Source organism: Fusarium tjaetaba (assembly GCF_013396195.1).
Source record: "Fusarium tjaetaba strain NRRL 66243 chromosome Unknown NRRL66243_c0000094, whole genome shotgun sequence".
Lineage (NCBI taxonomy): Eukaryota > Fungi > Ascomycota > Sordariomycetes > Hypocreales > Nectriaceae > Fusarium > Fusarium tjaetaba.
In genome coordinates this window covers 114570-142095 of record NW_023501290.1, presented here as the reverse complement: position 1 = coordinate 142095, position 27526 = coordinate 114570, and the positions used below count along the sequence as shown (strand labels likewise).

General features: G+C 49.2%; 8 protein-coding genes across 8 annotated transcripts; 5 read left to right on the top strand and 3 right to left on the bottom strand.

Annotated features, from left to right (window-relative positions):
* Positions 1 to 4793: 4793 nt before the first annotated feature.
* Positions 4794 to 6424, top strand: FTJAE_5049 (uncharacterized protein; the record flags this gene model as incomplete). Its single annotated transcript, XM_037351517.1, has 3 exons — positions 4794 to 4951; positions 5374 to 5803; positions 6074 to 6424. 3 exons carry the CDS (start codon positions 4794 to 4796, stop codon positions 6422 to 6424), a joined length of 939 nt encoding a protein of 312 aa, XP_037207881.1.
* Positions 6425 to 6603: 179 nt separating this feature from the next.
* Positions 6604 to 10552, bottom strand: FTJAE_5048 (serine threonine kinase; the record flags this gene model as incomplete). Its single annotated transcript, XM_037351516.1, has 3 exons — positions 6604 to 9125; positions 9499 to 9690; positions 9739 to 10552. The coding sequence occupies 3 exons, from the start codon at positions 10550 to 10552 to the stop codon at positions 6604 to 6606; spliced, it is 3528 nt and encodes a 1175-aa protein (XP_037207880.1).
* Positions 10553 to 11095: 543 nt separating this feature from the next.
* Positions 11096 to 12829, top strand: FTJAE_5047 (kinase catalytic domain protein; the record flags this gene model as incomplete). Its single annotated transcript, XM_037351515.1, has 1 exon — positions 11096 to 12829. The coding sequence occupies one exon, from the start codon at positions 11096 to 11098 to the stop codon at positions 12827 to 12829; it is 1734 nt and encodes a 577-aa protein (XP_037207879.1).
* A 6874-nt stretch (positions 12830 to 19703) lies between these two features.
* Positions 19704 to 20460, top strand: FTJAE_5046 (uncharacterized protein; the record flags this gene model as incomplete). The annotated part of the gene is made up of 2 exons (XM_037351514.1): positions 19704 to 20114; positions 20164 to 20460. 2 exons carry the CDS (start codon positions 19704 to 19706, stop codon positions 20458 to 20460), a joined length of 708 nt encoding a protein of 235 aa, XP_037207878.1.
* A 371-nt stretch (positions 20461 to 20831) lies between these two features.
* On the bottom strand, positions 20832 to 22703 carry FTJAE_5045 (uncharacterized protein; the record flags this gene model as incomplete). Its single annotated transcript, XM_037351513.1, has 1 exon — positions 20832 to 22703. One exon carries the CDS (start codon positions 22701 to 22703, stop codon positions 20832 to 20834), a length of 1872 nt encoding a protein of 623 aa, XP_037207877.1.
* Positions 22704 to 24073: 1370 nt separating this feature from the next.
* Positions 24074 to 24948, top strand: FTJAE_5044 (BNR repeat-containing protein; the record flags this gene model as incomplete). The annotated part of the gene is made up of 2 exons (XM_037351512.1): positions 24074 to 24875; positions 24935 to 24948. The coding sequence occupies 2 exons, from the start codon at positions 24074 to 24076 to the stop codon at positions 24946 to 24948; spliced, it is 816 nt and encodes a 271-aa protein (XP_037207876.1).
* A 3-nt stretch (positions 24949 to 24951) lies between these two features.
* On the bottom strand, positions 24952 to 25855 carry FTJAE_5043 (uncharacterized protein; the record flags this gene model as incomplete). The annotated part of the gene is made up of 2 exons (XM_037351511.1): positions 24952 to 25506; positions 25832 to 25855. 2 exons carry the CDS (start codon positions 25853 to 25855, stop codon positions 24952 to 24954), a joined length of 579 nt encoding a protein of 192 aa, XP_037207875.1.
* A 256-nt stretch (positions 25856 to 26111) lies between these two features.
* On the top strand, positions 26112 to 27339 carry FTJAE_5042 (uncharacterized protein; the record flags this gene model as incomplete). The annotated part of the gene is made up of 3 exons (XM_037351510.1): positions 26112 to 26370; positions 26426 to 26575; positions 26633 to 27339. 3 exons carry the CDS (start codon positions 26112 to 26114, stop codon positions 27337 to 27339), a joined length of 1116 nt encoding a protein of 371 aa, XP_037207874.1.
* Between the last annotated feature and the right edge of the window lie 187 nt (positions 27340 to 27526).

Here is a 27526-nt window from a genome sequence, read left to right as displayed (position 1 = left end):
TCCGGTGCTAGTTTGGTCTCTAACATCCTCGAGCTGACGCACTATAAAGCGCTGCGCCCTTTACTATCAATGGAGGTTTCGAAGGTGCCGTGCCTCAAGGTAAGTTTCCTGCATTTCTGTCGTCAGCTTTAAACTAATGTTGCAGCTCCTCCACTCTTTCAACTACACTAGGATATCCTCCGAGAACACCTCCCCGCGTCGCCCGAAGATCGCTCGCCACGAATCCAACGTTGATACACGAGAACGCCCATGCCTAAGAACGACGAACAGGCCAAAGAATACTCGCAAGCGACTATTTACGAGATCGATACTATATTCATGGACTAGCTTGAGGAAGGGCTGCTTTGGAGAAGGATATTTCCAAGTCTGAAACCATGAATGTCACATGTGGTCGGAGGTCGGCAGTAACCTGGTGCTGTTATCTAGAGACCTTATATAATCTGAGATCATTCCTGAGAAATCTAGTGCCAAGTCCTCTAACACGACCATTCGGCCGGTCATCAAAAGCAAGAGAGGCGTGAAAGAAGTCAAGACCGACTCAACCAGAAAGGAGACTGGTTCGATCAGATGGGCAGGTAAAGCAGTTGCGCCCTTTTGCTGTTGTCGTGTATTGTATGGGATATACGTTTCTTGCTTGCTATCTTCCCCCTTGGCCCCAGACTCATTGCCGTCGGTCTCTGTATGGAAGTCCTCCCCCCCCATTGACTGCTTTTGCAGAAAGGCATATCTTTACTCAACATATCAATAGAGCGAAGCACAAGACAGTTAAATATGCGATGCAAATACGGACGGGTCCGAATCTCCACTTCATCAACAACCTCCTCCGAGCATGAGGATCAAAGAGCAAACCCGGAGTGAGCTTTTGGCTACACCATGGAGGATACCAACACCAACGTCTCCTCGAATTGCAGACACCAAGTCGCGTGCTTCTCAAAGCCTTAGAGGTCCTCCATCAGTACAGGTTACCGCTCATCGAACGTGCCACGCCCGCTTGCCTGAGTGCGCGTCCTGGAGAAGATCGCTACCACACGCTGTCCAGCTAACAAGAGATGAACCACTTTCTACGACACCTTAGAAGTCTGCTTGAAGGCGATTACCCGGGTAGGGACGAAAGCTTGATCAATGTCGGCCCTGGTCCGCCAAACCCGGCTTGAATGAATCGCGAGCTGGCAAGATCTCGGTTGAAGGCATACCAAAGACAGTCTCTTTGAAGTTCGGTGTATACAATCTTCACGGGTTACATCGAGACACTAACAACCATTAACGCTTCTTAATTCTGCTGGGTACCGTGATATCTCAGTTGTTGATGTATCCTTTCGCCAGCTTGATCATGGGAGCACCCAGCATTTGTCCAAGTTCTTCGATAACACGAACACCAACTTCACTACTCTTAGCGAAAGTGACATTGGTGAAGCTTCAGGACTTCTCTCTTGTTATGGTCTTGGCGGTTTTGCAGTCCAACATGTCTTGATCAGATTCGGCTGGCTTTCTCTGGATACAAGACCTTAACAACTGGACGGGAAACCCTCCGCTGTTAAGCGCCAAGTGCGGTACATTTTGCTTCGTTTCTATAGAACGGCTTACATCCCAGCTGGCGTGAACCACTCCTTTCGCAAGTTGGGCCAGCCATCCTATCGAATGGTGAACAATATCTCACGCTGAAGGAGTTCCGAAGATCGATGCAATGCCAGGAGGACAAGAGGAGTGTGTGATGCCACGAGCGACTCATCCAAGATGCTCACGTGTCTCAAAAGGGTGTTCGTAAATTCGCAAAGTGGCTTGTTGGCGTCACCAGAACTCTTGACGATGTTAGCAGGCCCGGCGACGTAACAAAAGGAGCAGCAGGCAAGACTTGGAACTGAAGACCCGAACGAACGAAGGCGCCGTTGCAGAACTGTTCCCCTCAAAGTGCTTGGGGATTTGCCTGGACACCACCGCGAACATACCGAGCTTCTGTTTCCTGGCAGTCGTGGGGAGACCAAGCTCATCACCAACCCACTGGAGACCAGTCTCGTTCTAACCGAGTACCGTAAGAGCAGAAGTGGATTACTTTCGAGACAATGGAAGATTATGGTACATTTCAAGGATGGGGCCCAAAGTCTACGGTAGCTAAGCTGCAGCTGGCTTGTAGACTGACAACTCACGACTAATGCGTTGATGACATGTGCAATTTCTGGCCCCGATTCATCTCTTGCATAATGTGCATCACGAAACTTGCGATTTGTTATGGTGTGGCGAGTTACGTTGAGATATGAACCGGCCAACGCAACTGCACGAACCTTGTACCACAACATTTCAGTCGCTCCTTGGATATGGACCAGGAAAGCCATTAATGAGCTTGACTGTGATCTTGTTCTTTGGTGGGAAGTGTCGATGACATCTATGAAGACGGCGACTGTGAGTGTATTGCTGTTCTTGAGATGGAGGTCGAGCTGAGTTATTGTACCTTCTTGTTGTTGACGGACTGGTTGTACGCCTAGTTGAACAATGCGATACAGTAGGATCAACAACGGTGCATATAGCAGAGACGTCTGCGGCCTTTTGGGAAGGTGATGAAGTCGATGCTGAGTAGTCTGCAACGATTTTGGAAAGGAGATGCCCCCGAGATTGAAGGTATGGCCTCTTTAGTTGGGCAACGTGAGACGCTGCTCTCGATAGCCGCTCCTGATGCCCCGAACTGATCCGAAAGAAATAGGCGGTAGACATCTAGTAATGTTCTTTTATGCTGTGTGAGCGACACTGCGTACTTCGAAGCTTTCAGGCTGATACATCTGCCAGTCTTTCGCTGGAGACCCCAATAGGGAACGGCGTCCTCTACTAAATCATGCTGCCGTCGTCTTAGGGCATCGGTTTCACATAAACACCATTCATGCAAGTCAAGCTACAAGGTAGTAGGGAACAATGACGATGTTGGAGTGCGAAGATACACTCTGGAATGAACTGGCTACCGTCGGATGATGTAATGACATGTCCGGATGCCTCAACATCGAACGTAGTGAATGCTGGCTGGTAGTCTTTGTCAGGCAATGATATATGCCACGATGAGAGTAGCACCTTCACTTGTTATCTGCAAAAGGGTCTCAAGAGCCCCAAGCGATGAGCATCGCAAAGCTCGACGGCGGCGATGTCCTACCTATATTTCTTCTCTTCGCTGCGGCCATTGATAAAGCTCCCCGCGGACGGCCACAGGCTGGGAAGTTCTAACACCTCATCCGAAGTCGCCTTATACGATGGCATCTCCGCGAGATGGACAAACTGGGAAAGCTGTCATTACATGTTGTGGCAGTCCGAGCCAGCCATGTTGAAACGTGGCCATGCACCGCTTGTTAGTAGTCGTAGTTCGTTGAGGATAGTGAATACTAAGAGTCTTATAAGCGTCCTTGTGAGTATGGACAGTCAATGACTAAATAGGGGCAACGGACCAACAAGCGACTTGACTTAGAATCCTTGAGGCCATTTATTTATCTCGATATAGCACCGAGAACCTTACCATAGACATTCATGGCTGCAGTGATGCCCTTCTCCGTTGAATCAGCCCTATAAGCCGAACTGGGAGGCCTTTAAACCTAGAGTATAAATCACGATGCTCCCGGCCCAACTGATGTGAGACAGTTCAGGCGCTACAATTGAGAACACTCAAGCACGGATTTGCGGCGAGGGAGAAAGGGGAGGGGGAAGTTTTGTACATGGAGGACCTGCGGCGTATAGTTGTTAAGGAATTGATGGACTGGCTAGACTCGGAGGCCGAAAAGATGCAACTCACGGAGGAACTGTCACGAAGCAAGCATATGACGGAAAATTGACAAAGGCGTGATTGTTCAATGTGGCGACAAGGACAGACCTATGGTATACAGAGGGCGACCAGAGAGTACCGCACCTATGTCCAAGGACCACTTTGACTACTGCTGGATAGAAGAGCCATACTCGATTTCTAAGACTTGTCCTGCCATTGAGGTGCTTCTCCTTACGCTCGCCAGTCTCGGGGTTCTTGTGACAAAGTGCAACTTATTGGTGTGGCCACTCTTATCGGGATCGAAAATGATCACGTAGGGGATTTTGCTTGCAAAATCTTTCTGATAAGAAGCTTTGTTGTCGGCAAGGAGCTTCATGTAAGCACCATCACACCAGTGCATCTCATCAGACCTTTGCCGACCTTCGGATGACCACTCTCAGTTTTGTCAAGTCGGTGCTTCCTCGACTAAATGCGTCTCTCTTTGATGCGCCAGACCCATACCCTCTTTCTGAGGGCGTTTGGCTCCGCCTCGATCTGGGCGTACAGATAACAAGGCCAGTCCTGTCCGTCAACCGGGCCAAGGGGGACACTGCCATCACATCCATGGCCATAAACAACCCCATAGTCACAGCGCCACTCACCAAGATGACAATGGACGCGACCATCGCTCGCGCTAGGTGGTGCTGCCGGTAAGAACTTGGTGACTTTGATGCCCAATGCGCGCTCATCGCAGAGTGTTGGTCTCAAGGGATCAGTCGAGTCTCGGATGTTCGCGTGGCCGGAGCATATAGACCACTCATTGGAAACGACACATACGTCAGGGTAGGTATGAAAGTCAAGGACGAGTGCTGGTGTTCACGAGGGTTGGATGGGGTCACCGGGGATATCGGGGTGAGCAAGATGGGCGCCTCGATTGCTGGTGCCTATGTGACGTCGAACAAGTGCTCGGCACCTATGACGGCCTCAAGTTCACGCAGGGGAGATAATGCCACTCGAGGAAATGGTGACAACATGCCTCGAAGAGATCAGTGCGTCTTGGTTATACAAGTTCACCTACAAAATGAGAACAGCGTCCAGAACAAGACCATTGGGATCTGAGGTAGAGCTTGATGTTGTTGACCTGCTTCGAGTGGATGTTGCTGTCGCTTCTTCCGATTACCTCCCAGGAGCAGTTCTTCCACGCACCCGGACTGGGCATGAACATGCGGGCCAGGTCGAGTAGGCCGTTGCAGCCGATTCCTAATTCTGAGCAGACCATGGCCTTGTGCCTCACCACCCCCCTCTCGTCTTAGTGAGTACACCCTCCTCCGTGATCCCGTTCGTGGTGATGTTTGTGATCGCTGTCAAGTCCGGCTCGATGCGTTCCATCGCCATCTTCTTCCTGCACTCGTGCCCGGTCTTCAATATACCCAAGCACCATAGCGTGAACTGGGGGGCGATCTTGTTCTGGCTCCAGTATGTCAACGGCATCTTGTATTCTGCTCCATCTCATTCAGATCGCAATCGCTCCGGATAACCGAATCGCCTTGTAGCAGCAGTCCGTGTACCCATTCCTCCACGAGTCCTGTATCGCATCTCGGGTTCATGTACTTCGCCTTAATCCCTTCGCCAACCTCACCCACAAGCCTGAGCGAGTACAGGAACATGGACACCTCAGTGACTGTCATCTGGTCCATGATTGCGCTCAAAACCGGGTACGAGGATATGCACAACTCCCTCAAGGTTAACTTGTTGGCGGTCATGGTCTGTTCTCGTCTTCACACACATAGACCCATAGCTGGCAGTTCGTTTTCTTCACCACAATCTCGACCTTTTACTCGAGCACGTCCGAAGCGAGATCTTGATGACTGGTTGGTGCTTGAGCTGTCCTCTGACGTTGCTCCGGTGCGCAAACGGCGGTGGAACCTACATCACCACTCTGACGAACTGCGTGTAGTCACATGGCTTCAGGGTCTCAGATACCATCATCCCCGCTGTCGAGCATCCGGTTTTGCACGTCACTGGGCTGTAATACGGGATTCGGATGCTGTTCAAGAAAGATTCCGTGGTGTAGCACGAGGCATCGGTGATGTACAAAGGGTCGATCCGGAATGAGCTAATGCTACCTATCTCGTTCGTGCTCTTGTTCCTACACAAGGTCATGTAGACCGTGGTGGCCGAGTAGGTACACGTGTAGTTGGAGTTGACCATGATCCGGATGCCGTTCTCGTCCGTCTGCTTATCCTTGTCAGCGGTCTAGTTGTCGGCTCCTGCATATGACGGGGTGTAGAGCCTAACCGGCGTAAGAAATCGACTCTCGATTACGCTAGAGATCGCGAGCATGATGTCTATTATGTCTAGGCAGTACTGCAAGAGTTTGGCGAGCAACTCACCCCCCTGATCGATCAGCTCTGCGGCCGTATGCTCGGTCACATCCACGCCCGTGGTGCCATCTACCGCCACAATCACCGGCCAGATCGTGATCGAGTCGTTCCGCTTCTACGTGTTGCACCACAGGTTCCTGATTCTGTAGATTCATATATTCACGTCGTTGCCCAAGATGACGGCCTTGATCCTGTGCTTCTTCTTGCGATCGATCCAGTGCGAGATAGTGCCCAACTCCCTGAGTATGTTCATGTACTTCCTTCTTCAGGACGCCAGGTGCCTGATCCCAACCGCGTGCACGAACGAGGCTGCGTCCAAGGCATCTAGACGACCGAGGCCATGATCTAGGGCGGAAGGGGGACGGCCAACGGGAACAAGCACCAGTTCAGCATCGAGCTCCGCATCGTGTTCTACCTCAAAAGGGCGAGAGCGGATGGTCTTGGACATGAACGAGGTTTGCAAAATATGGTTTGAAGTTACTTAGACTCTATCTAAAGTTCTGTCTCCTATATCCCTGCATCTTCTAATGCAAAAATCTGCTGTAGCAGATTAAACCTCTCTAGATATCTTTCAATCTCGTCTGGTCCTCTTTCTTTCGCCTCAGAAGGGATAGCCTCCTCATCCAGTGCTTCCGCCAATTCCTTTGCTGTGGCTGGTCTCGCAAATTCGGCTGTCAAGCTTTTATCTGCGCCCGACCTTAGCAGGAGGCTGACGGCTTCAGGGCATAGCCTTAACACTCCCCAATGAAGCGCTGTCGTACCTCCCACTCCATCGGCTTTGTGGTCGATATCTCTTGGGGTGCAGAAATGCTGTAGAAGTCTCTCAAGAACTGGTAGCTCTAAGTCGTAAAGTCTTGTAGGGACAAGTGCACCTGTCCTTGAAATGTCATACATGGTCCCTGCTCTTACTGCAGTCATCAAGGCCGTAATTCCATACTCTTTGTTGACAATATTGGATGCACCATGTCGAAGAAGCCATTCCACGGCTCCCATTGTTCCGCTATTATTAAAAGTTATTACTGTTCCAAGAGGCGTAGTGCTTTGGCCAGGCTTATGACCAATGTTGGATGCTTCTTCTTCAATATTGGCACCGTACCGAAGCAGTACATCTGCAACATTGAAATGCTGATTTTGCAAAGCTATTGACAGAGGGACCTCGTCCAATAATTTGCCATGGCTATTAACGAGCGTGCGCGCATCTGAGGAAGAGAGATTGCTTAATAAAGCATTCATAAAGTGCGGATCGGGATGAGCGTAGGCTGCCAAATGAATCGCGCTCTTTGTTGTTCTGTTGACCTTCTCAGATGCAATAGTTGATGTTGGACGTAAAAGCCAGAGGAGCCCTTGGCTGAGCCAGTTATCCGTCATTCCTTGCATCTTGGTCGGAGACACCTGAGTGTCTGGGCCTGCGTAGCTTAAAAGAAGATCGAAAATAGGCCTATCGCCGAAGGCGAGGGCAAGCTGAGCAGGCAAACGCAGATGCATCCCTGATGGAACAGGGTTAATCAGTTCGGGAACTGTCTGCTCGGGGTAGGCGGCCAGGAGATGTGAGACTATTGATATGTCTCTACTGAGAATAGAATGTTTGATCGCAGACGCATAGTCGAACGTGACACGTTCAAACTCCTGTGACTTGGCCGATGCCAGTATATCTATAGTTAGTTGCATTTGCTGTAAGTAAGATTCCCCGTGTAGTGCCATCCGATAATGGAGCGGATCTGGATTTACTGCATATCCCAGCAAAGAGCTCTGAGCACCTCGTTCTGTCATTGATTTCCAAACATTAGGTGCAGCGGATTGTATTGTGGATTCTCCGGTCATGTATGCCTTGAAAGCTTCTCCAGTATACTGGGGGTCAAATAAACCAGCTTTTCCATACCACTTAGGAGGTTGAATTGGTATGTCGGAGGCGAGTAACAATAGCAGCATACGAGAGTTGTGCGCACAACAAGCAAGTGCAGCTGCATGAGGTGCCCTGCTGTGGTCGCCCACTCCTCTGTCTTTATATGGATCCGCTCCTAGATTGATCAGCACTTTGGCGGCTATGTATGAGTCGCGTTGTACTGCACGGCAGAGAGGTGTTCCACCACCAACAGTTTCGCGAAAGTGCTCATTAAAGACAGTATTGGGAGCACAAACTCCATCAATATCTGCTCCACTATGGCATAACGCTAAAGCCAGCTGAAACAATTCATCTTCATCTCTATCTTCAAACGCGCAGAGCCAGTGAAGAGGAGATTCGAAATTGTCCGTCAGGATGTTGCCACTGGCCCCCGCTGCTATGAGATACTCTACTATAGCATAGTTTCCTGACCGAGTGGCTTGAAGAAGGGCAGTCTCGCCTCTAATATTCTGCGTGTTGATTAACGCACACGGTCCATCTTGAACAAGATGCTGTATGATATCAAGCCTGCCAACGGTAGCAGCAATATGAAGAGGGGTGTCTCCTGACTCTTGGATAGTCTCAAACTCAGGTATACTGGATCTATCCGAGAACAAGGAATGCGTTGTGATTTCCGCTTTGTATACTGAATTTTCGAGGAGCTTGTGTCCGACACCGCAATACTCAGTTCGAAATATTGAGAGTGCCTCTCTCCATGCATTGGGATCTAGTTCTCGGAGGGTACTAGATGCAACATGTGAGCCCATCATTGTTGCTCGCTTCAGCCACTGAATGGTTGTGTGTCTAGAGATTGTGTTGCTTTTTGGAACATTTTGGATCGTGGTCAAAACGTTACTGTCTCTCGCATGTGGTGTCTCTAACGCCTTGCTCACCCGATGATATATCGCTTGCGAGGATGGTGAACCCTTTGAGATAGTATTCTCGTTTGCGGCAGACTCGAGTAGCTTAAGAACCTCTGCTGCATCTATATGGTACCCGGTGTACTCTGCTGATCCTGGAGCGCTTGGAGCGACTGTCCCGATTCTGAGGAGGTTCATGATGGCGGCAGCGTGGTGAGCCTCAGCAGCCTCACCTTCTGATCGACCTGAGATGTTGACAAAAGCCAGTAGTATCTGGCGCTGCAGAACTAAAGGCAAATTATGCAGGTCACTGAAATCACCGATGGCCTTGTCAATATGTTAGTACGGCTATTAACTAGTCCTTCAGGTCTGTTCTTATCTTACAGTTTCTCTACTGGCTCGCTGCACAGGAGATAATCTATTAATGACTGTCGATGGCTCTGGTAACAACCTATGTTGTAAATTAGCTAAAGGCTTCGCCAATCTTAACCGCCCGTTCGGTTTAATACCCTGGTTGATAAGCAAGAAGAAGATCCAATGATCTTTCCGCCGGAGTCGTGAGTAACGATTCGAAGAGGGCTGTGACCTCATCTAATCTCGCACTTGGGACTGTCCCTTGATCGCGCATAAATCCGATGGCTACATCAATAAGCATCTTACTATCTTTCTTGAAAAACTCTAGGAGCTCCTCGGGGCTATGGTTCTCAAAGGCCTCGAGATAAATAAGCATCTTATTATTTTTCTTGACAAGCTCGAAGAGCTCACGGAGGCTATCGTTTTCAAAGGCCTCGAGTTTCCAAGGTGGCAACCCATCGAGTATGATTGACCACAAAATCAACCCACAGCTATAAACTAGTATCGTCAGTAAGCAATATCATCCTTGGAAACCTTGAAGCTCACTATCTGCCTTGATAAGCTGGTCTGTCGTGACTGGTGTCATGTGTTCTGGGGCCATCCACGGACGTGTCCCTGCAGTCCATGGTTTCGTGGAGTCATGCTGATCGAGGAAAATAGAAAGACCAAAATCACCGAGCTTAGCCACTGGCCTGAGCTCGGTGTCATGATGGACTACTAGTATATTTTCGGGTTTGAGGTCTGAGTGTGCAATCCCGTTCTGATGAAGGGCGTGCACAGCATGCGCAATATCACTTGCAAGCATGAGCTTGGTATCAAGATCGACCTTTTGCCTGCGGCCAAGGAACTGAGTAAGTGTCCCATATTCCCCATACTCTACCATGATTACAGGTAGCACAGACTCCCCTGAGCTTATTACTTGCTTGTCCCAAGCGAACCCATAGACATCCAAGATGCGAGGATGTTCTCTGAGTCCGGGATGGGAGATGACTAAGAGTTCTGTGGTAATCGACTTGATGACATTTTGCTCATCCAAGTTGTCTGCTATTTCGAGGTTTGGCCACTTCAGAACTATCTCTGCTCCGGCTGTAAGTCTTGATGAAGGGTCATCTGAGGTACGGACCGGCATATAGTCAGGCAACCGGAGGAGTCGAACGCTAAACTGGCTGCCGCGTCCGATCTCATTACTGATCGGCAGAGAATTAGCCATACCGAAGTTGGAGTAATGCTTATCTCTGACGAAAACTTCATTAAAAATCATGATGAAGGACGCAAAGTCATAGACTTGATAATGCTGTTCAATTTGGCCGATTCTGGCAGGGCCTCGGCTTCGCAATCGTTGGGCTACGCTGCTGTACATTGCGTCAGGTTTAGGGTGTCCAAACAGGTAAAGACATGCGAGTTTCTTTGTTCAAGTTTGACTGGTGAATCGGTTATTCGAGTCAAGCTGATCAGGTGGGAAGGCGGCAGGTCGTAACATTTATCATTGTTCATCAAATGTAATTTGACCTGTCAGAAATGCACTCTTGGTGGCTGAACATTTCAAGCCAAGCTGAAAATTGATGGTCGGCTGAGCAGCGTGCAGGAATGCTTGAAACCGACGGGATTCCGTAACATCCAATGATGGAGCGTATCTAGCGCCAGATCTACAGGGTGGTCAGCATCTGTGTGACTCTCGTTGAGTAAAATATCTTAAAATCTTACTTTTCCGTATTTTGACGGAGGTTAGCATCTGTGTGACTCTGCTTGAGTAGAATCATTTAAAGTCTTGTCCGTACTTTGACGGGGATAGGACTGTAATTCATGCCCATATCAGGTGATGCTCAACTCTTTATAACTTTCAGGTTCAACGGGAAAACAGCTATCAGAAAATTCGTCACTCCAAGACCCCAGTGCTTTCAAAATGGCCGAAGCTGTTCTAGGTGTACTTGGCCTCGTCGGTACTGCAATCGACGTCCTCAAACTGGGTTACATAGCAAGCGACCGCAAGGACAGCATCACCATTCTTCGAGGCCAACTACACCTCGAGAGTGTCCTTCTTCGGAGATGGGCAGAATGCGTCTTAATCGGCCCACCAGGCGAGGTGCCTGTTATACCAACGGAATACTGTGCCATCGTCCACGAGCGTCTAACCACAATGCTTGCTCTGTTTAGAAATTCCGGGCATTTGATTGAGAAACATAGTAGGGACATGCAACCACTATTCCCACCAACCCAAGCAGCAGAACCTTCTTTGCCCGGAAGGCACACAACTCTCTCCAACTATATGTCAAAGGTTGGCGCAAGGTCCAGTCCTTTCAAATGGGCAGTCCGTGACGCAGAAGTCCTTCGGCAACTTCTAGGGGATATTCAAACTATTAGGGTTGGACTAGAAGAATTGCTGCCTCCAGATAAGCAGCTCATGAGTCTTCAGATTCTTACAGATATTATGCCATCTACATCCACAGAATCTATACCCAGTATCGACACCGCGGCAAGAATTGCATCCGAGAACAACAAAGTTGACGCACTTGCATTGGAAACACTCCGTGCAACACTGTCCGTTCGCGCCCTGTCCCCAGATACGGTTCCAACTCTTGAAGAGGTCAACGTCAGGATGCGGCAACTCTTCATTATGAACTATTCGGTCAACACCGCAGATGGGATCTTGCCCTGGAAGATGGATCGCTGCAGTGTTCTCATGAGCAGTAACAAATTTTGTTCCAGCCCTCGGCCCGTTATTATCGAATGGCGACAGTTTAACCCAGAGTTGTATACCGATTTTCGGTTTTTCGAGGCAGATGTTGTTAAGCTTTGCTGGCTCTTGAGCTCTTTGAGGAGTCATCCAGATGTCCATCTTCCACGCTGCCTGGGTTACTTTAAAGACACCAAGTCTAGCTTAAGACGGTTCGGAATAGTCCTTGAATACTCGCAAACAATTCAGGCTTCTCCACTCAAGATTCAACCGAGTCTAGAGTCGTTGTATGATGCCTTGAAGAATGGTTCATATCGCTTACCAGCAATCGAAATACGGTTGAGCTTGGCTCAAAATATTGCAGCTTCAGTATTCCAACTTCTTTCAGCAGGATGGCTCCACAAATCTTTACGAAGCGACAATATTGTACTCACAAATGGCCTCAAGGTCGTTCAATCAGCCAAACCTACCGAGGATCTTGGGGCTGTTGACTTCATCATTGCAGGGTTCGAGTTTGCTCGCCTGGATAAGCCGGGACAGATTTCGGATGGCGATAACAGACCTAGCAAGGAGGATCTCTATAGACATCCAAATGCCACCAGTGAGAAGAGAGCACGTCTCGAGTATCAGCAAAAGGGTTATATCAAGAGCTATGACGTATACAGCTTGGGGGTACTGCTATCGGAGTTGGGCTTCTGGCGAAGAATTGACGAGTTGCAAGTAAGCCAAACTGCTAGAGAGGAATGGCAGCATGAACCATTTCCGCATTATCTGCGCGACAGAGTCAGCCGCGACATGCCAGGAATGATGGGCAGTCGGTTCACGCGAGTAGTGCTATGGTGTCTTGCTACTAGTCAAGGAGAGACGGTGCTTTCAACCGACCAGGAGCTTTTGGCGCAGTTCGAGGGGCAGGTTTTAATTCCTTTGTTTCAATGTCGACGAGCAGCAACTTTTTTGGTATAAGAGAAGACCGAGATTAAGATCAAGGAGTTATCGAGACGAACTTGTCTATACCCGGCGCGGCTGGGCATCCTGGCTCGTCGCAGTGCACCAATTTGTCCGCTAGCTCATTCGCGTGCGGTGTCATGAGCATTGTCGGGTCTCTAGTCATAGTCCTGACATGGAGGTCATCCAGTCGACAATCATATGGTGGTAAGGGCTCGGAATCCGACCTCCCAGCTGTGTTGGATGGCGATATCCCACATTGCGGATGCGGAGTAGACGTTGGTGCTGGTGTAGGCTTATGGCGGGAGTTGAAGCTAAGACTGGAATCACCAGAATGATATAAGGCACTTCGACGACTGGGGGAGGGCTCGGGACGTGTGAGGACATGAGCGACGACAGGATTGTGGTGGCGGAGGACTTGCTACGTTCTTGTACCTGGTTGTCATGTCTTAGCTTCGTGTTAAGAATCTCCTTCCATGGGGATGTGATTACAATACTCACAAGTTTCAGAACCCGTATGTTGCATCCAAAATTCGCATTATAGTGTTGGTCTGTTCATGGACCTTGTCGTAGATCGCATCCTTCTCTGCCTTGCACCTCAGGCGGAAGTCGTGAGCCTTGTCCAAGTCCATATCAGTCGGAACTCTACGCCCGGTGCCTGACAGACCTCAAGCTGTCGCCAGTTGGGACGAAGGCGTTCCCGCGCTCTGACAAGTCAATGCACACAGAGCCCGGGACCAGCTTCTCGCATGTCATGGTGGGAGACTGCATAATATCTTGCCAGCAAAATTGCTGATAGAGAACAACACCGAAGTGGTATGCGCACTTAGTAGGTTAAGTATGAACCTAAGGGATGCGTTATATGTATGTATAAGGTCGAGGCGCCTGAGGTGATGTGTGGGTGTAAGGGCCGCGGAGTTGATGTTGGTCTCGATGGCGACGAAGCCGGACTTCAGAGCTGCGGAGGATAAACAAGCTCTCCGCGAGAGTGTCGAGATAGTCCCCCTGACCTCTGGGCCGGGTCAACATGCCCTCTATATCATAGAACGTAACGCTAGCAAGTCGTTGTCATTCAAGGCGTGGGAGAGGATGTAGTCGGGGCTCGGGGAGACTTGGAGGAGATCAGGTGCTGGAAGTTCGGTGGGAGGTGTATAGCAGGATCGTAAGGCTGACGGTGGTGTCGCGAGCGGTCATCAATACCGTCTCGGCCGGTCCAAAGACATGTCGTGTCGGTGGCTCTTGTGACACCGTTGGTCGAAAGGTTGATTGTCCGACGAGCGGCCCGGTGCCTAGATAAATCACTGGGGTTCATTTTGGCACTGTTGGCAGAACCAGCAGTCGCGTGCTAGACATGGTCGTCTCGAAGGACGTTCGTTAGAGAGGAAAAATATAAGATGTGAATGTGTGAGCGTGGGTTGTTTTGAGCTGAAATTAGTTAAAGAGCGACACGGAAGGAGGACGTCGGTCGCGTTGGTTAGGTACGTCATTGCACGGCGCGTCACTGGCCCCACAATTGACGGGAGGCACTGTTGCAGTGGGAGATCTTTTAGCGAAGCATAGCGCGGAATTCCCCAGTGTCTTCTGACAGGGCGGAAGCAGTGGCATTGCCTGTAGTTTCAGTGGCGGAAACTGGGCCCAAAGACCTGCAACCACTCATTTCCATTCTCATCAGTTCCATACCAAGAACATCGTGAAGACGCAGACGCGGTCAAAGAACAGTCTCGGTTCGTTATTGAAGGCTGACACAGCAGCGATACAGCAGTGACGATAATCCCAGATTGCGACCGAAAACAGACTACGAATACTTCATATCTAAACCACCGCGGCTGGATCTTTCCGATCAACCGTGACCACGCTCAGCAACCCACTCCTTCTGTTATCCCCGATTGTTGTCACGACAGAAATATTGGCCGCGAGCACGAGTAGACACAAGTCGAACGCACCCAATACCTATGCCCACCCACCTCTGAAGACGAGACGACGCTTACTCGGTTGACGGCGACGATATCGGAAGGTGATGACGGACCGCGACGCATGATTCCTCGAGCACCGAGGTCAAGGTGACGTCAAGGCGCCGGCAATACTGACCTTGATGTTGAGCCATTGAGAAGTCAAGCCGCACCAACAACACCCCCTGTGGGCTACCGACCCAAATTGACCTCCGGCGTGAACCTGCTGTCAACGTGCTTCAACATCTTCTGCCGTCCGCGTCCTTTGTGCGGTTGACCCTCAACTCATTGCGATTTGCAGGCTCGACCTGGCAGGAGACGATGTTGTCCCCGCACATATTGCTAGACTTTATGAGCCCAAGGTAGGGCCCGAGGTAGTGGTGCCCTACCGTTGCTTGAACCCATCAAGATGTGATACATGGAGCTTTGAGCGTGGCAGCCGAACTGAAGAGCACGATGTGGCATGTATGTGATAAAGATGAAGCCCGAGAGTAACAGAGGGTCCACTAACGGGGCGAAATGAAGCACGGGGTCTCTGAGCACGACAACAACTCCGGGGTCGACGGGGAGGTGGGGGGCAACCCTACATGGAGGTATGATATGACATGGGGAAATGTCTTGTGACGTGGACCCTGTATAACATTGTGATGACCCCAGTAATATCTTCCAAAGAACATGGCAATGTTCCCGAATGACAACACGCCTTAGTTAAACAGTGGCTTGATGCATTGAGGTCATGACGGAAAACACTAGCCAGAAGTCTCATAGAGCATTCTGTAGGCGTGGAACTAGCTGAACATCTTTTCGGTCTAGGTTGGGGAACCGCATGCGAAACAAGCAGGGCAGCATCCAGAAGGTTTACCTGCCTGGCCCTGCCCTGCACAAATACAAAGGTTTCGAGTTCATAATGCCCCACAGAGATCTAATGATAGTGCTGGTGTATGACATGAGCCATATCTACTGTTTATTGGCTCTCTTTAGAGAGATCGATCAGCGGATCGGCCCGAGCCTTGTTTTTAGATCGGATGCGACTTTAAGGGTCCCGAGGGTGCCGCAACCACAAAAGATGACTTTTGTGGAGCTGAAGGTGCAACCAATTCTCACACAGCGTCATATCCCATTACAGCGATATTTGCCGCACGAGCAGAGACTTGTGGACAGTATGTACCATAGTATCTTGCTAGTAATAAAAAGATTCGGCGAATACTTGTCAGAAAGTATTGTTGAAGTCATGCAAACGCCAACTCCATGGATTGCGATGAAAGGATCCTCATTAAGACAACCAGTATAAGCTGGCTAGGATGCAGCATGACCATAGGGATGGTATGCCAAACCAGAGGAGTTTCTGACCATAAGGGCTTACAGAGGCTAACAGGATGAAACCTATCAGACGCTCGACAAAAGAGTCGGAGGCAAAAGCCATGGGGCCGCTGATATCTCATCAAATAATTGACAGTTAGAGTCTGCGCTTTTTGAAAAGGGCGACTTTGTGCATTCAATGAGTGAATGGTTCAAGGGTGGATTGAACGGGTTGTCCTAGTAGTAGTGACAATACTGGCGGATGGCAACTGATGACAGTTACGTATCGTTGAAGACATTCTGCGGATAACAGATTACATGAATAATCTGCTAAACCGGAGGTTTGGTGATGAATAAAGCCAAGTAATCAGCCGGAAAAGAGGTGTATTTGTTCAGAAGTCTCAATGATGATATCTGAAGCTTTGCAGTAAGAAGATAATCTGAGATACTCAAGAGATCAGGTCTTCCAGAGCCGAATAGTCGACCAGAAAAGAGAAGATCTTGTGGATGCGGTGTGCCAATAATGGCAATTGCGTGATACTGAAGTGATCAGGTACCGTGGAGTATTGGGAGCGCTTTTGACGAGATTGTCGGTGATTCACAGATGCAGTATAAACTGTCTCTGTAGGAACAATCTTAAACCAGTGTAGACAAGGAGATATTGTAGATTCTCAATGAAGCAGCTTAGAGCCTCGCAGCTTGGGAGCGAGAACACAAGCCATGGGTGTTGATGGTGATGTATGTGGATAAGGGATGATGCGAAAAGTTGGACCATAAGATCAACAGATTGGCGCAGAGAGCGAGTTTGGCGAGAATGGTCGAATATGTCATTTGTAGTATCTTTGATGTTTTTGATGTGACATCGTGTTTTTTAGGTGGTGTTTCCGAGTATGATGTGTTGTTTTGGACTTTGAAAGCAGCAGTGTTTATGTCTGAAGTCCTGAGCATTTTATGCTGTTCCCAATATCACATTCCTGTCCAAGGCAGTTTATGCCTCTTTACCCCATACAGCTGACATTCTAGAGTATCTTTTGCTCTCCCAAATCTGATATTATTTCCGAGGCAATTTTGCTTATCGAGTCATTAATCCAATTTGTTCCTCTTAGTGTTCCCGCCTTTGTAGGCTTAAAGAGCAATTTATGCGTCTTCTAAAGCAATTTATGCTTTTATAAGGACAGTTTATGTCCTTTTAGAAGCATTTTATGCTTCTTGGACTATTCTTTCTTTGGGCCTTCCTCCTTGTGCTTGTGGCATTCGTTGCCTGATAGCTGCACGGAGCAATCTATGCTCACTACTGTGTGATGGTGTTGGATGGTTAAAAACAGGATGAATGGTTGATGAATGAGATAATTGAATGACGGTGATAGATAGCTTGAGGTCTTTGTGTTCTTGTGGATAGAGTCGTTGAATGATAGAGGATATAGAAGAGATTGAAAGCCCGAACAAGGCGTCGTAGCAGTCTGTGGAGGATAGAGTCGAGGCTGTGGCCGGGGTACGGTCACGGAGGGGTTACTACGACCGAGTTCAGATGTTATGTATGGTGTAGATGATAAGCTGTGCCACAGGTGTCGTTGAGACACAAAATTGTGAGACTGGAAAGCTAGAACAGAGATCCCAACGTGGTTCAAGTCGGACAGTCATCTGGGACAGGTGCTGAAATACTTCTCGCTCTCCTCTCTGTTCTTAAGACTTCATGAACGTTGGAAGCCACCATCGAGAAAAGAGAAGAGTCAGATCTCCTTTTGAACGCGACATGGGTGTATCGTACCTAGCGTGGTAATGGAGGAGAGATATATGGGAATTCCCGCTCGTTGAGGCGTGGTGCAAAGGTAGCATTGCGACAACAGAGCTGTAGTATTTGAGCCTGGCATGGCACCTTCAAGGCAACTGGATAAGGGGCCGTGAAGGACGAGTGGAAGGGAGGTAGGTAGCCAGTACTTCTAACTAACGGTGTGCTCGCGCGAGCACTTGGGCGTTGTAGCGAAGGTGGTTGAGAGATTGCATGGTGGATATTGACGTTTATAAGTCGTTAAGTGAACTGGCTTTTAAAGAGGGAGTTCCTGAACATAGTTAGAAAGTGCGTAAGTCGTGAGAGGTTATGAGGACTTACCAACGGCTGACACAGGGATTCGCCAGGGCATAAGGATGAGGTTTGACCAACATCCGATCCACGAGGGGAAGAAGCACTTCGGTTGATTGTAGAGTAACAGAGGCATATTGTGTTTACTGTGGGCGTGAATATTGTGTAGAGTACCGCGGTTCGTCTGGAAGAGAGTCGAGTTAGTCCTGAAGTCCCGTGGTAGCTCACGGAAGCAGACTTACGCTTGTGGCATTGGCTGAGTGAGACTGGGTCAAGAGTGCGGTGCAGCATAGCTGACAGACACAAAGAATGTGTAGAGAAGAGAGGCAGTCGAAGGTAGCAACGCCTGAACAACAGGTAGTGAATATGAAACCGAAGCTTGAGCATAAACGTGAAGATATCTCGCAGCGACTTGTGGCGATGAAGTCATTACCGCCCTCAAGGACTTGAAGATGTGCTTGAATCTCAGCAAAAGAGAGGAGTGTAAGCCTTGAAAGTGCTCAAGTCCCACGATACAGAGCGAAGTGAGAGGTTTAGATGTAAAAGAGTTGAGAGATGAGAGAGTTGACAGTTGGAAGAGCCCAAGATGAGAAAGTCTTATGTCATCACCACCCAGGGCGGTGAGATATCTAGACATCATATCGCGAATACTTCAAGCCGGCTTCTTTATTCTAGTACCTATACAGCTAAATTTCAACAGAAAGACTACTTCTGATCCAAGCCAATGTCCAGGTAGCTCAGTACACGAGGCAACCTCCCCTTATGCTAGGTTGAGTGCCTGCATGTACGAAGCAGAATCAACGTCATTCACGCCATCTCTGTCTTTATCATGCATGCAATTCCGCGCAATTCGACGCTAGCGATAGTGGTTGCATGTATGTACGGAGCAGGTGTGAATGTCTTTATTCAGAGCTTCAAGCTGCAGACATAAGACCCAGTGCCTAACGCACTCACCATCACAATATTCTGTTTAGTAGTCCTAGGAAGTCTGATTGAGGATGGAATGATCTCCGGCGACGTTGAAATAAGATTTACGGTATTATCGTTGCTTGCTGCCCCGAGAGTCTGGACGCTGAGTCAGAACACAAGGAACGGCGGGAGTCACAAGAATTGTGTCCGCTGATGGAGAACACGGTGTTTGCAAAGGTATCATATGGGACCCTTGAGCCTTTCAGAGGAAATCTGGTGGGTCGATACGGTGCTTGAGTGTAATGCGCGGCAGAGTGCATATTGAGCTCGTGCATCCATTGGATCGTCGCTATGCATCAGAGGCAAACTCACGAAACATCATGCTATCAGAGGCCTTTGCTTCAGGCTTTGTTGCATGATAGCGGTCTGTTAACGGGTTGATGCTGCTGCTACGAATATGCAAATGTCATCTCCTTTCCGTCGCTGGTGGTGTATCAACTGGTGTCTGTGGATATTCGTTGGCATCTTCTGCGTCCTGTCTTTCTCTTTGACAATCTCAGTCAATCTACTCTACTCAGACAGTCTTGAACAAACTCAACTTCAGTCAAAGATCCTCAAGTAAATTCCTCTTGCGTCAGACAACCAGCACACCAACATGTGTGCCGATAACTCAGAAACACTAATATGCGGCCAGCAAGTCAGCAGCTACGCGCAAGGGGGAAGTTATGGACCCCAGGCAGGTGTACGGCAATGTGCAAAGACCAAGGCAATCCTTCTATGGGCAGTGTCCAATGGTCATCGCCCAGATAATCCCCAGAGCTGGCAGAATATACTCGAGTGGTGCAATTACAACCATGGGGCTGAGTTTCTTAACATTGTCGGGAAGCGACTAGAGAAGACAGTCTGGTACTTTACAAAACTGGCTTCGGGACACCAGTTGAACCAAGATTCATTTGGCAACTCTACAGATGGTATCGCAGAGGCAGAGGCGTGGCTTGCAAGGCAAAAGAGTCTCAATGATGTCGAGATGAAAGACGCAGACTCTGTGGTCAAGACAGATAACAAGGTTAGTTCATCACCCAAACCTGGCGTCTGCATATACTAACGCCTTCGAGTCACAAGTCTCAACTTCGACCCGCAGACGCACCAAAGTTCATCGACGCCATCGACCTCCACGCTCTAGCGACGCAGCTTCCTCTAGTGTCGGGTCATCTACATCCGAAACACGACAAGGCAGTGATAAAAGGAAGGCGTTGGAGCGAAGTTGGGAGATCCTGTGGGATCAAGCCAAACGGGATGCCGGGCAAGGACAAGATTACAAGTTCCGTCGCCTGATGGTAATGGAAGAAGCAATACAATCCATGAAGATCGAGATTGACAGGCTACAGTGGGAGAATGCCTTTGGGCTATGAAGGCCATTGTCTGGTCAGAGCGACGTATCGATGTATTAAGCGCGGAAACAGAGGTGGGACGAATGATTGATAGGTCCTTGTCGGCTCTTTCCAATATGGATGGGGAGCAGTTTTTTGGGATTTCTGGCACTGGCTATTGGACTACCTGCAGTTATCTTGTTGTGGAGGTTTGGAGGGGCGCGAAGGCAACGCAACCCGTATGCCCAGGATGTGACTAAGTAGATGTAAGAACAGGCTGAATCAAGACAGAGCCTACTCAGATTACCGATCACTTCAGCAATTTGACCTAAAAGCGATTATATGCTTAGTTGTATTGAGTTATTCTTGTACCTTGCTCGATGAATCTGTAATATAAATAAGGAGAACACCCATCAACCATCAAGTATTGCTGTATGCGTCCAGGACTCGGGGCCGACAACGAAGTACGTATTTCGATTAATAACCCTTTTCACAAGGTTCTTGGCAGTCCATCTCCAGGCGTACACCGTTGGCGGATTCTGCCAGTACTCGTGGCAATATCCCCAGTTCTCTGGGTATTTGGACCTTCGCTGGTGTGCCTGGATTAGTTTCAAGACCTCGTCATTCGTTTTAGCACTGCCAATATCGTTACGGGGAATTCTACCAGGGCCCTCGAATACTATTGCTGCGTCTTCCATGTAAACCACGGGAGTGTAAGGATCCTCTGCGAGGTGGTACACACGGACATTGTTGCGAGGTCCGAAATGCACGTTATCACCTTGCACGATAGCAATTTGGCCGGCATCTGGTCCGCAACGGAAATAATAATCTCCGGACCATCCCCAGAAGTCACGAGATTCATAGTATGCAAGCAGAGCCCCGTTGGAGTTGTAACTCACAACATCGCCTTCATACAGAGAGTCAGGCATGCTACCAGACGACACGTCCGGAATCAATCCTCGAATACCTAGAAGCCGGCGATTGTGGATTTTTTGAGGTGTTCGGAAAGGGATGGAAAAGAAGTCAGTTGGTTTGACTCCTCCCCAATGGGGGATCATGGTGACTTTATAAGTGCGACCTTTTACTTTGGGTATTCGGTAGCTTGTCACCGTGAGGCTCTTTCCATTATCCTCGATATGATTCAACACCATGATGATATCGTAATTCGTGGCCCACCCTGTCATAATCTGCTGCATCTTGTCCTGTGGGTACAGCAGCATTGTCTTGGACGTATTATCTGACCACAGCGTATCGACCCACGATTTGGCAGTGATTAAGAACCCAGCAGCTCCCACTGCAGCGGCTACTAATTGGGGCGCTGTGAACCAGCACCCAAGGCAGGCAAGGACGAGGCCTGCATTAGTCATGGCTTCGGTATAGCGCTCGTCAGTGCTGCTTTCGACTGTACACGAGACAACATCAGTGCTGTCATTTTCGATAATGACAGTGCCACTACTGCTGAAATCGGTAACCATCTGCATAAGAGTCTCCTGGTGCTTCTCTAGTTGCGGAATAGTAGCTACGGTCCAGTCCGTCGATCCGGAAAGACCATGACGAATGCGGAGTGACAGGTCGAGAGCGCACTTTCCGTCTGCACACTGGCTGAGTTTGCCTTGGAAGTCATGGCTTTTGTTAGTGAGGGAGAAATAGGCACGTTCTTGCTCTCCATCTTGTGCTTGAACGCCAACTTCCAGCTCTTTAGTGTGCGAAAACAGCCCAGGTACCGCAGATGTTTCTCCAGTAGTTGCTACTTTGCCATTCCAACAAATGCAGGCGTGCATTGGACTTGAAGCCTCCTCTTCTTGCTTCTTTTGTGAGAGCACCAATGCAATAAGGTTGCCCTGGAACTGATCGGCAAGATAAAGTGGTTCACGGAATATGACCGGTACATAGTCTCTAGACCTTTCCGCCGAAAGAGGGTGGTGCATTGCGAGAGCCATTGAACAGCTCAATGGTGGTCGTTGACTGTCCATCTGAAAACTAAGATGCAGTGTGGTCATATCCTTGGGGAGGTGCAGCGTAAAACCGAACTGCTTAGAGGTAAAGGTGGCCGCTTTTCCGTCTAGGGCAATGCTCATGGTTTCAATAACTGCCTCGAAGGTTTGAGGAGCAGCACTGGGAGCTTGAGCATCTTTATCAAGACTCTCAGACAGCAAGCCATAGATCCCACGTTGGCAGAGGACGATAAAAGGTGAACCAACTTCAACTCTCGAGGGAAGGACTATAACAATGAACTCTACCAGACTTGATGTGACCTGGTCAATAATTCCATGATAAATAAACATGATTGAGATAAGATAAATGCGTATGGCATAAGATGAGAGGCGGTAGAAGCTTTGGGGAGTTAAATAGCATATTACTCCATCAATCCGTCACCACAGTACCTAATATAGTAAATGTATAGCCCCACCCATTCTGTCTCTATCAACGGCATTTATAACGTGGAGATAGGAATGGGATTTGGCTGGCACTCAGGATACAGACCACCTCCCGTCTTAGATATGACCACATACGAAAGAATAAAACAACGTAAGACCGCACAAGAGCCGAAGCCTACTCTCGGTTAGCCTTCATGCAGAAATATTGGCAGACCGACCGAAACTGACGCCTTAGATTGGCAAGGATATGCAATGGAAGGAGGCCCAAGCACGAACGAATGAAGCTGAATTTAGATAAATCGAGTCACCAGACAGACAAACCCACGGAAAGCTGCTGCATACCAGCATTAGAGCGATAAGCCATGATCAAGCATTACGGGGCTCTACAAGAACAACATTCGCGGATACAAACGGCTGCAAGTGAAATTCGCATTTCCTGCCACTTAACTCTGCATCAATATTGATTCTTGGGTTCCACTCTGGCCCAAATTGGAAGGATATTGCCGGCTGAACTGCACAAGATACAGCTCACCTCCTTCATAAATACGGGATATCACGCAGTGTTTGTAGCTAGGTTCATGATCTGATAGGCCCGAGATAAGACACTGCATTGAAGATAAGGAATGGAGGAGTTCTAGCCAGCCACAATCTGCAGTGGGCGGTCCAACTGCAGGCACTAGACATCTCAGCTGTTATATGCGTTGCAATTATAGCCTGAATGGGAAATATACTGGGTTAAATGCAGTATTCAGCACTCGTATCCAACGGCTCTAAACTAAAACGAGTGGCACCGCTCCACCCCCGTCCCGTCCTATAGGTCAGGCAACCGTCAACTTCGAGACCTATGCGCTGTCGCTATGTATCATCATCAGGCAATGATCTACAGACTGAAGCAAGCTGAAATTCAATTGCCGAACCGCCAATAAGCCAATTATGTTAATTTGATAACATTGATAGATAGTAGCCTTGATGGCACTATTGAACCCTTGAGTTGTATACCTGATCTGTGTAATTTTACATTGGGGGTTTAACACAATAATAGGGTATAGTGTGACTTGGCCGTGAGCTGTCAAAAGGTAGCAAGACGCTGACGAGATTAGACAGGTCAAACTGGTCGAGGTTAAATACTCCTTCCTTGCCCTTCTTCCTTCTATTGCATTTTCAACTCTATACCCATTAGACGTGCTTGCAGTTACTAACCCCTCTTTACTGCCACCAAGCAATCAAATCCCACCAGCAAGACTCTTCTTTCTATAACTTCCACCCAAGTATCCAAGATGGCCTCCCCAAAATGGGTCAAGAAAAGCTCCTCTCAGGGCGTATCCAACGAACTGTACTGGCGGGGTGATGTTCAAGTCCCCAATACACGTCTAGCGGACGGGCCTTCGGCCGTGGTCTACCACCATAAGATTTATTGCTTCCACCGGGGCAGTGGCAAGAGTGCCGATCTGTGGTACAATGTCTATGACGGGTCGCATTGGTATGGCGACACCAAGGTTCCTAACACAGGCATGTCAGCTGGGCCATCCGCCGTCCTCTTTGATGACAAGATCTATGTCTTCCACCAAGGAAGTGGTGGTAATGGCGAGCTATGGTACAACGTCTTTGACGGTTTCAGGTGGCACGGAGATACCAAGGTCCCCAACACCGGCATGTCATGTGGGCCATCCGCCGTCCTCTTTGATGACAAGATCTATGTCTTCCACCAAGGAAGTGGTGGTAATGGCGAGCTATGGTGGAACACTTTTGACGGTTCCTCGTGGTGGGGGGATAATAAAGTCCCCAATACAGCCATGTCAGCGTCCCCTGCTGCTCGATATGTTCCCTACGACAGAAAGATTTACGTCTTACACCAAGGTGGTAAATATAACGGTCAACTTTGGTATAATGTTTTCGACGGCTCCGGTTGGTATGGCGATACGCATGTTATGAATGTAGCCATATCGACAGCGCCATCTGCGGGAACGTATAATAGCAAGTTATTCTGTTTCCACCAGGGGGGCAAGAACAACGGCCAGCTATGGTACAGCGAATTTGGTGGCGAGTACTGGGAAAGCGATAGCCGGGTACCGAATACGGGTATGTCATCAGACCCGTCTGTTGTTATCTATAACAACAATCTCTACGTATTTCATCAGGGCCTCAGGTCTAACGGTCAGCTCTGGTATAATGTTCTAGTAGGTGGGGAAGATGAATAAGCCCTTAATAAAAGATTATAAGCATCATCAAGTTCCTCCTCTGTCTCCCTCATCTCCCACACCAACTCACGTCTCTTCTCAAACAACTGATCCAGGATTCCCATCAACCCCTGCCTATCATCATCGCAGTCCTCATCTTCAATCAGTAAGCGGTATATTTGAAGAATCATCACGTTCCACTCGATGAGCTGCTGAGTCCCTTCGTCGATCTTGGCGCGGTGCATTTCGATCGTGGCCGTGAAGCTGTCGCCGGCGTTAGAGACAGACTCGGAAGCTTGGATATCGACATCGAAATCGTCGTGGTCCTCAACCATCGGGGGCTCGCCGTACTTGGCCAGGAGCAGCTCTGCGCCTTTCTGGGAGAGGTCCTGCCCATCCCACTCGTCGAGGAGAAAGGCGCGAGACCATGGCGCGTACATGAGGCGGTAGCCTGTATTGTGCTTGTCATACGAGTCGAAGCAGATGCCAGCGGCTTGGAGTTCCTTGTGGCGCCGCTGCACCCACGATCTGACCTGCTACCATTAGTTTCACCGACTGTAGAGAAAAGCATGCTGTCGGCTACTTGCCTTGTGGGGGACGATGTTCTCAAACTCCGCCGAGTGGGAAGAACCGTCTTCCTGCTTCAGATACAGGGAGCGTTCGATCTTGGGCCAGCCCGTGGTGCTGAACCAACATGGCTGGGCATGTTCGCGGATCAGATGCTGGGTCGCTGCCTTTTTGCAGCCTGGGCAGAGCGTGAAGTTGACACCGGGGCGTCTGAACTTGTCGAGGGGTTGATTGCAAGCAGTCTGTTTGTACGCCTCAGCACTAAATTATCAACATAGGGGAGATTCCTACCTCGGCGTCGTTGGTGATTCCCATCGTTGCGTTTGGGTCCTGTGTAAACAAGGAAGTTGGTTTACACGAGAAGTGAGTATTACGTTTGGCCTTTGGCTGACGTCTAGCCTCTAACGCGACAGTGACCTAGTTGTATAACCTTGAGATATGTGTAACACAAATTTCATTCATCCACATCAGATGCATATCTTGGGCAAAAGAAACAACACTCTTCATGCTATTTCCAACTTTTTTCCTACAACATCTCCAAAATTCACTAATTCGCCTTTCAACCACCACAATGGACAACGGACAAGATTATAACGATCCCTTTACAGAAGTGACTAAAACAAGAAAGCAAGAAATAAAGCAGTATATGAACGACGGTAACATCACGTCTGGTAACGCCACGTCTAGCGAAGCCGGGACCGCCAGGGCTGGTAGTAGTTTACGAACCACACAGGTGAACTTGAGCGACCTGAGCGAAGACAGAAAGCACATTCTAGCAGCAAGGATGAAGCAGACAAGAGACGAGTGGGACCGGAGCGAGTTCTCTGCGAGTAAGTCTTCTTCAGCTACACAGAGATAGACATCGAGCTGACATAGATGTACTAGGTACCGTCGACGGAGGCTCCGTTACGCAGAGCCACAAGGCAAGCCAGGTAGGCTTCAGCAGCCTGACAAGCCGTCGTCAGAACCAGCGCGCCCCTGCAGTTCCAGCGTTGACTGCTCGAGGTCAGAGAGCGACGAGAAGCTTGGGCGGCGGTAGGTCTTCAACAAGCACGCGAGAAGGGAGAGAATAGACTAACATTGACACTCTAGGTTCCCTCGCCGGCGGCTTCGTTCCTGTGCTCAAGACACACACTGCGTCCGGTGCTTTGCCTGCCCCGAAGTCACACGCTACGACCGGTCCCTTTGTGTCTGCTACTACTGGCATTGGCGGTTCTGTACCTGGTCCAAAGGCTCCGACTGGTATCAGCTATTTCCCTCATGTCACCAAGGCTCCCACTGCTACCGGCGCTTTTATACCTGTCTCCAAGACGGCTGCTGCGAACAGTGCCTTTGTACCTGCTACTACTACCGGCATCGGCGGTTTCATGCCTAGTCCTAAGGCACCCACTGCTACTGGTGCCTTTGCGCCTGTCCCTACAGCACATACTGGCGTCAGCGGTTTTCCTCCTGCCCCTAGGGCACCTACTATGACCGGCGGTTTCGGATATATTCCCAGTGCCTTTGCCCCCAAAGCACCTACCACGACCGGTGGTTATGGACCAATTCCCAAGGCCCCTTCTGTCATCAGCGCAACGACAACGGTTCTTCGCGATCCGAGCGTCAGCCCAGGACAAACCACAACCGCCCCCTCCCTAAAGATCGTCAAAGACGCAGACGCATCGCAGCTCGGGACTGGCTCCTCGGAGCAGACTGAGGAGCAGTTCAAGGAGCTCATTGATGAGATGGCGGCTCTACAGCAGAGCATGTCTGTCAATGAGCAGAAGCAGCGGAAGGAGAAGGGCGAGGAGAGGAATTAGAAGGAAATATGGTGAAGATGGATAGTCAGGAAGGTGTCGTTTTCGCGAGCAGATGGACAAATGATGTGGTATTATGTACATGATGGAAGTTCTTGCTGTATATCCCCTAGATACCTCATGGGACATCAGTGAAGTCGTGAGGCGCTGATTGAGACTTGAGGCTATTCATTCTTGTATGGTAGAGCTT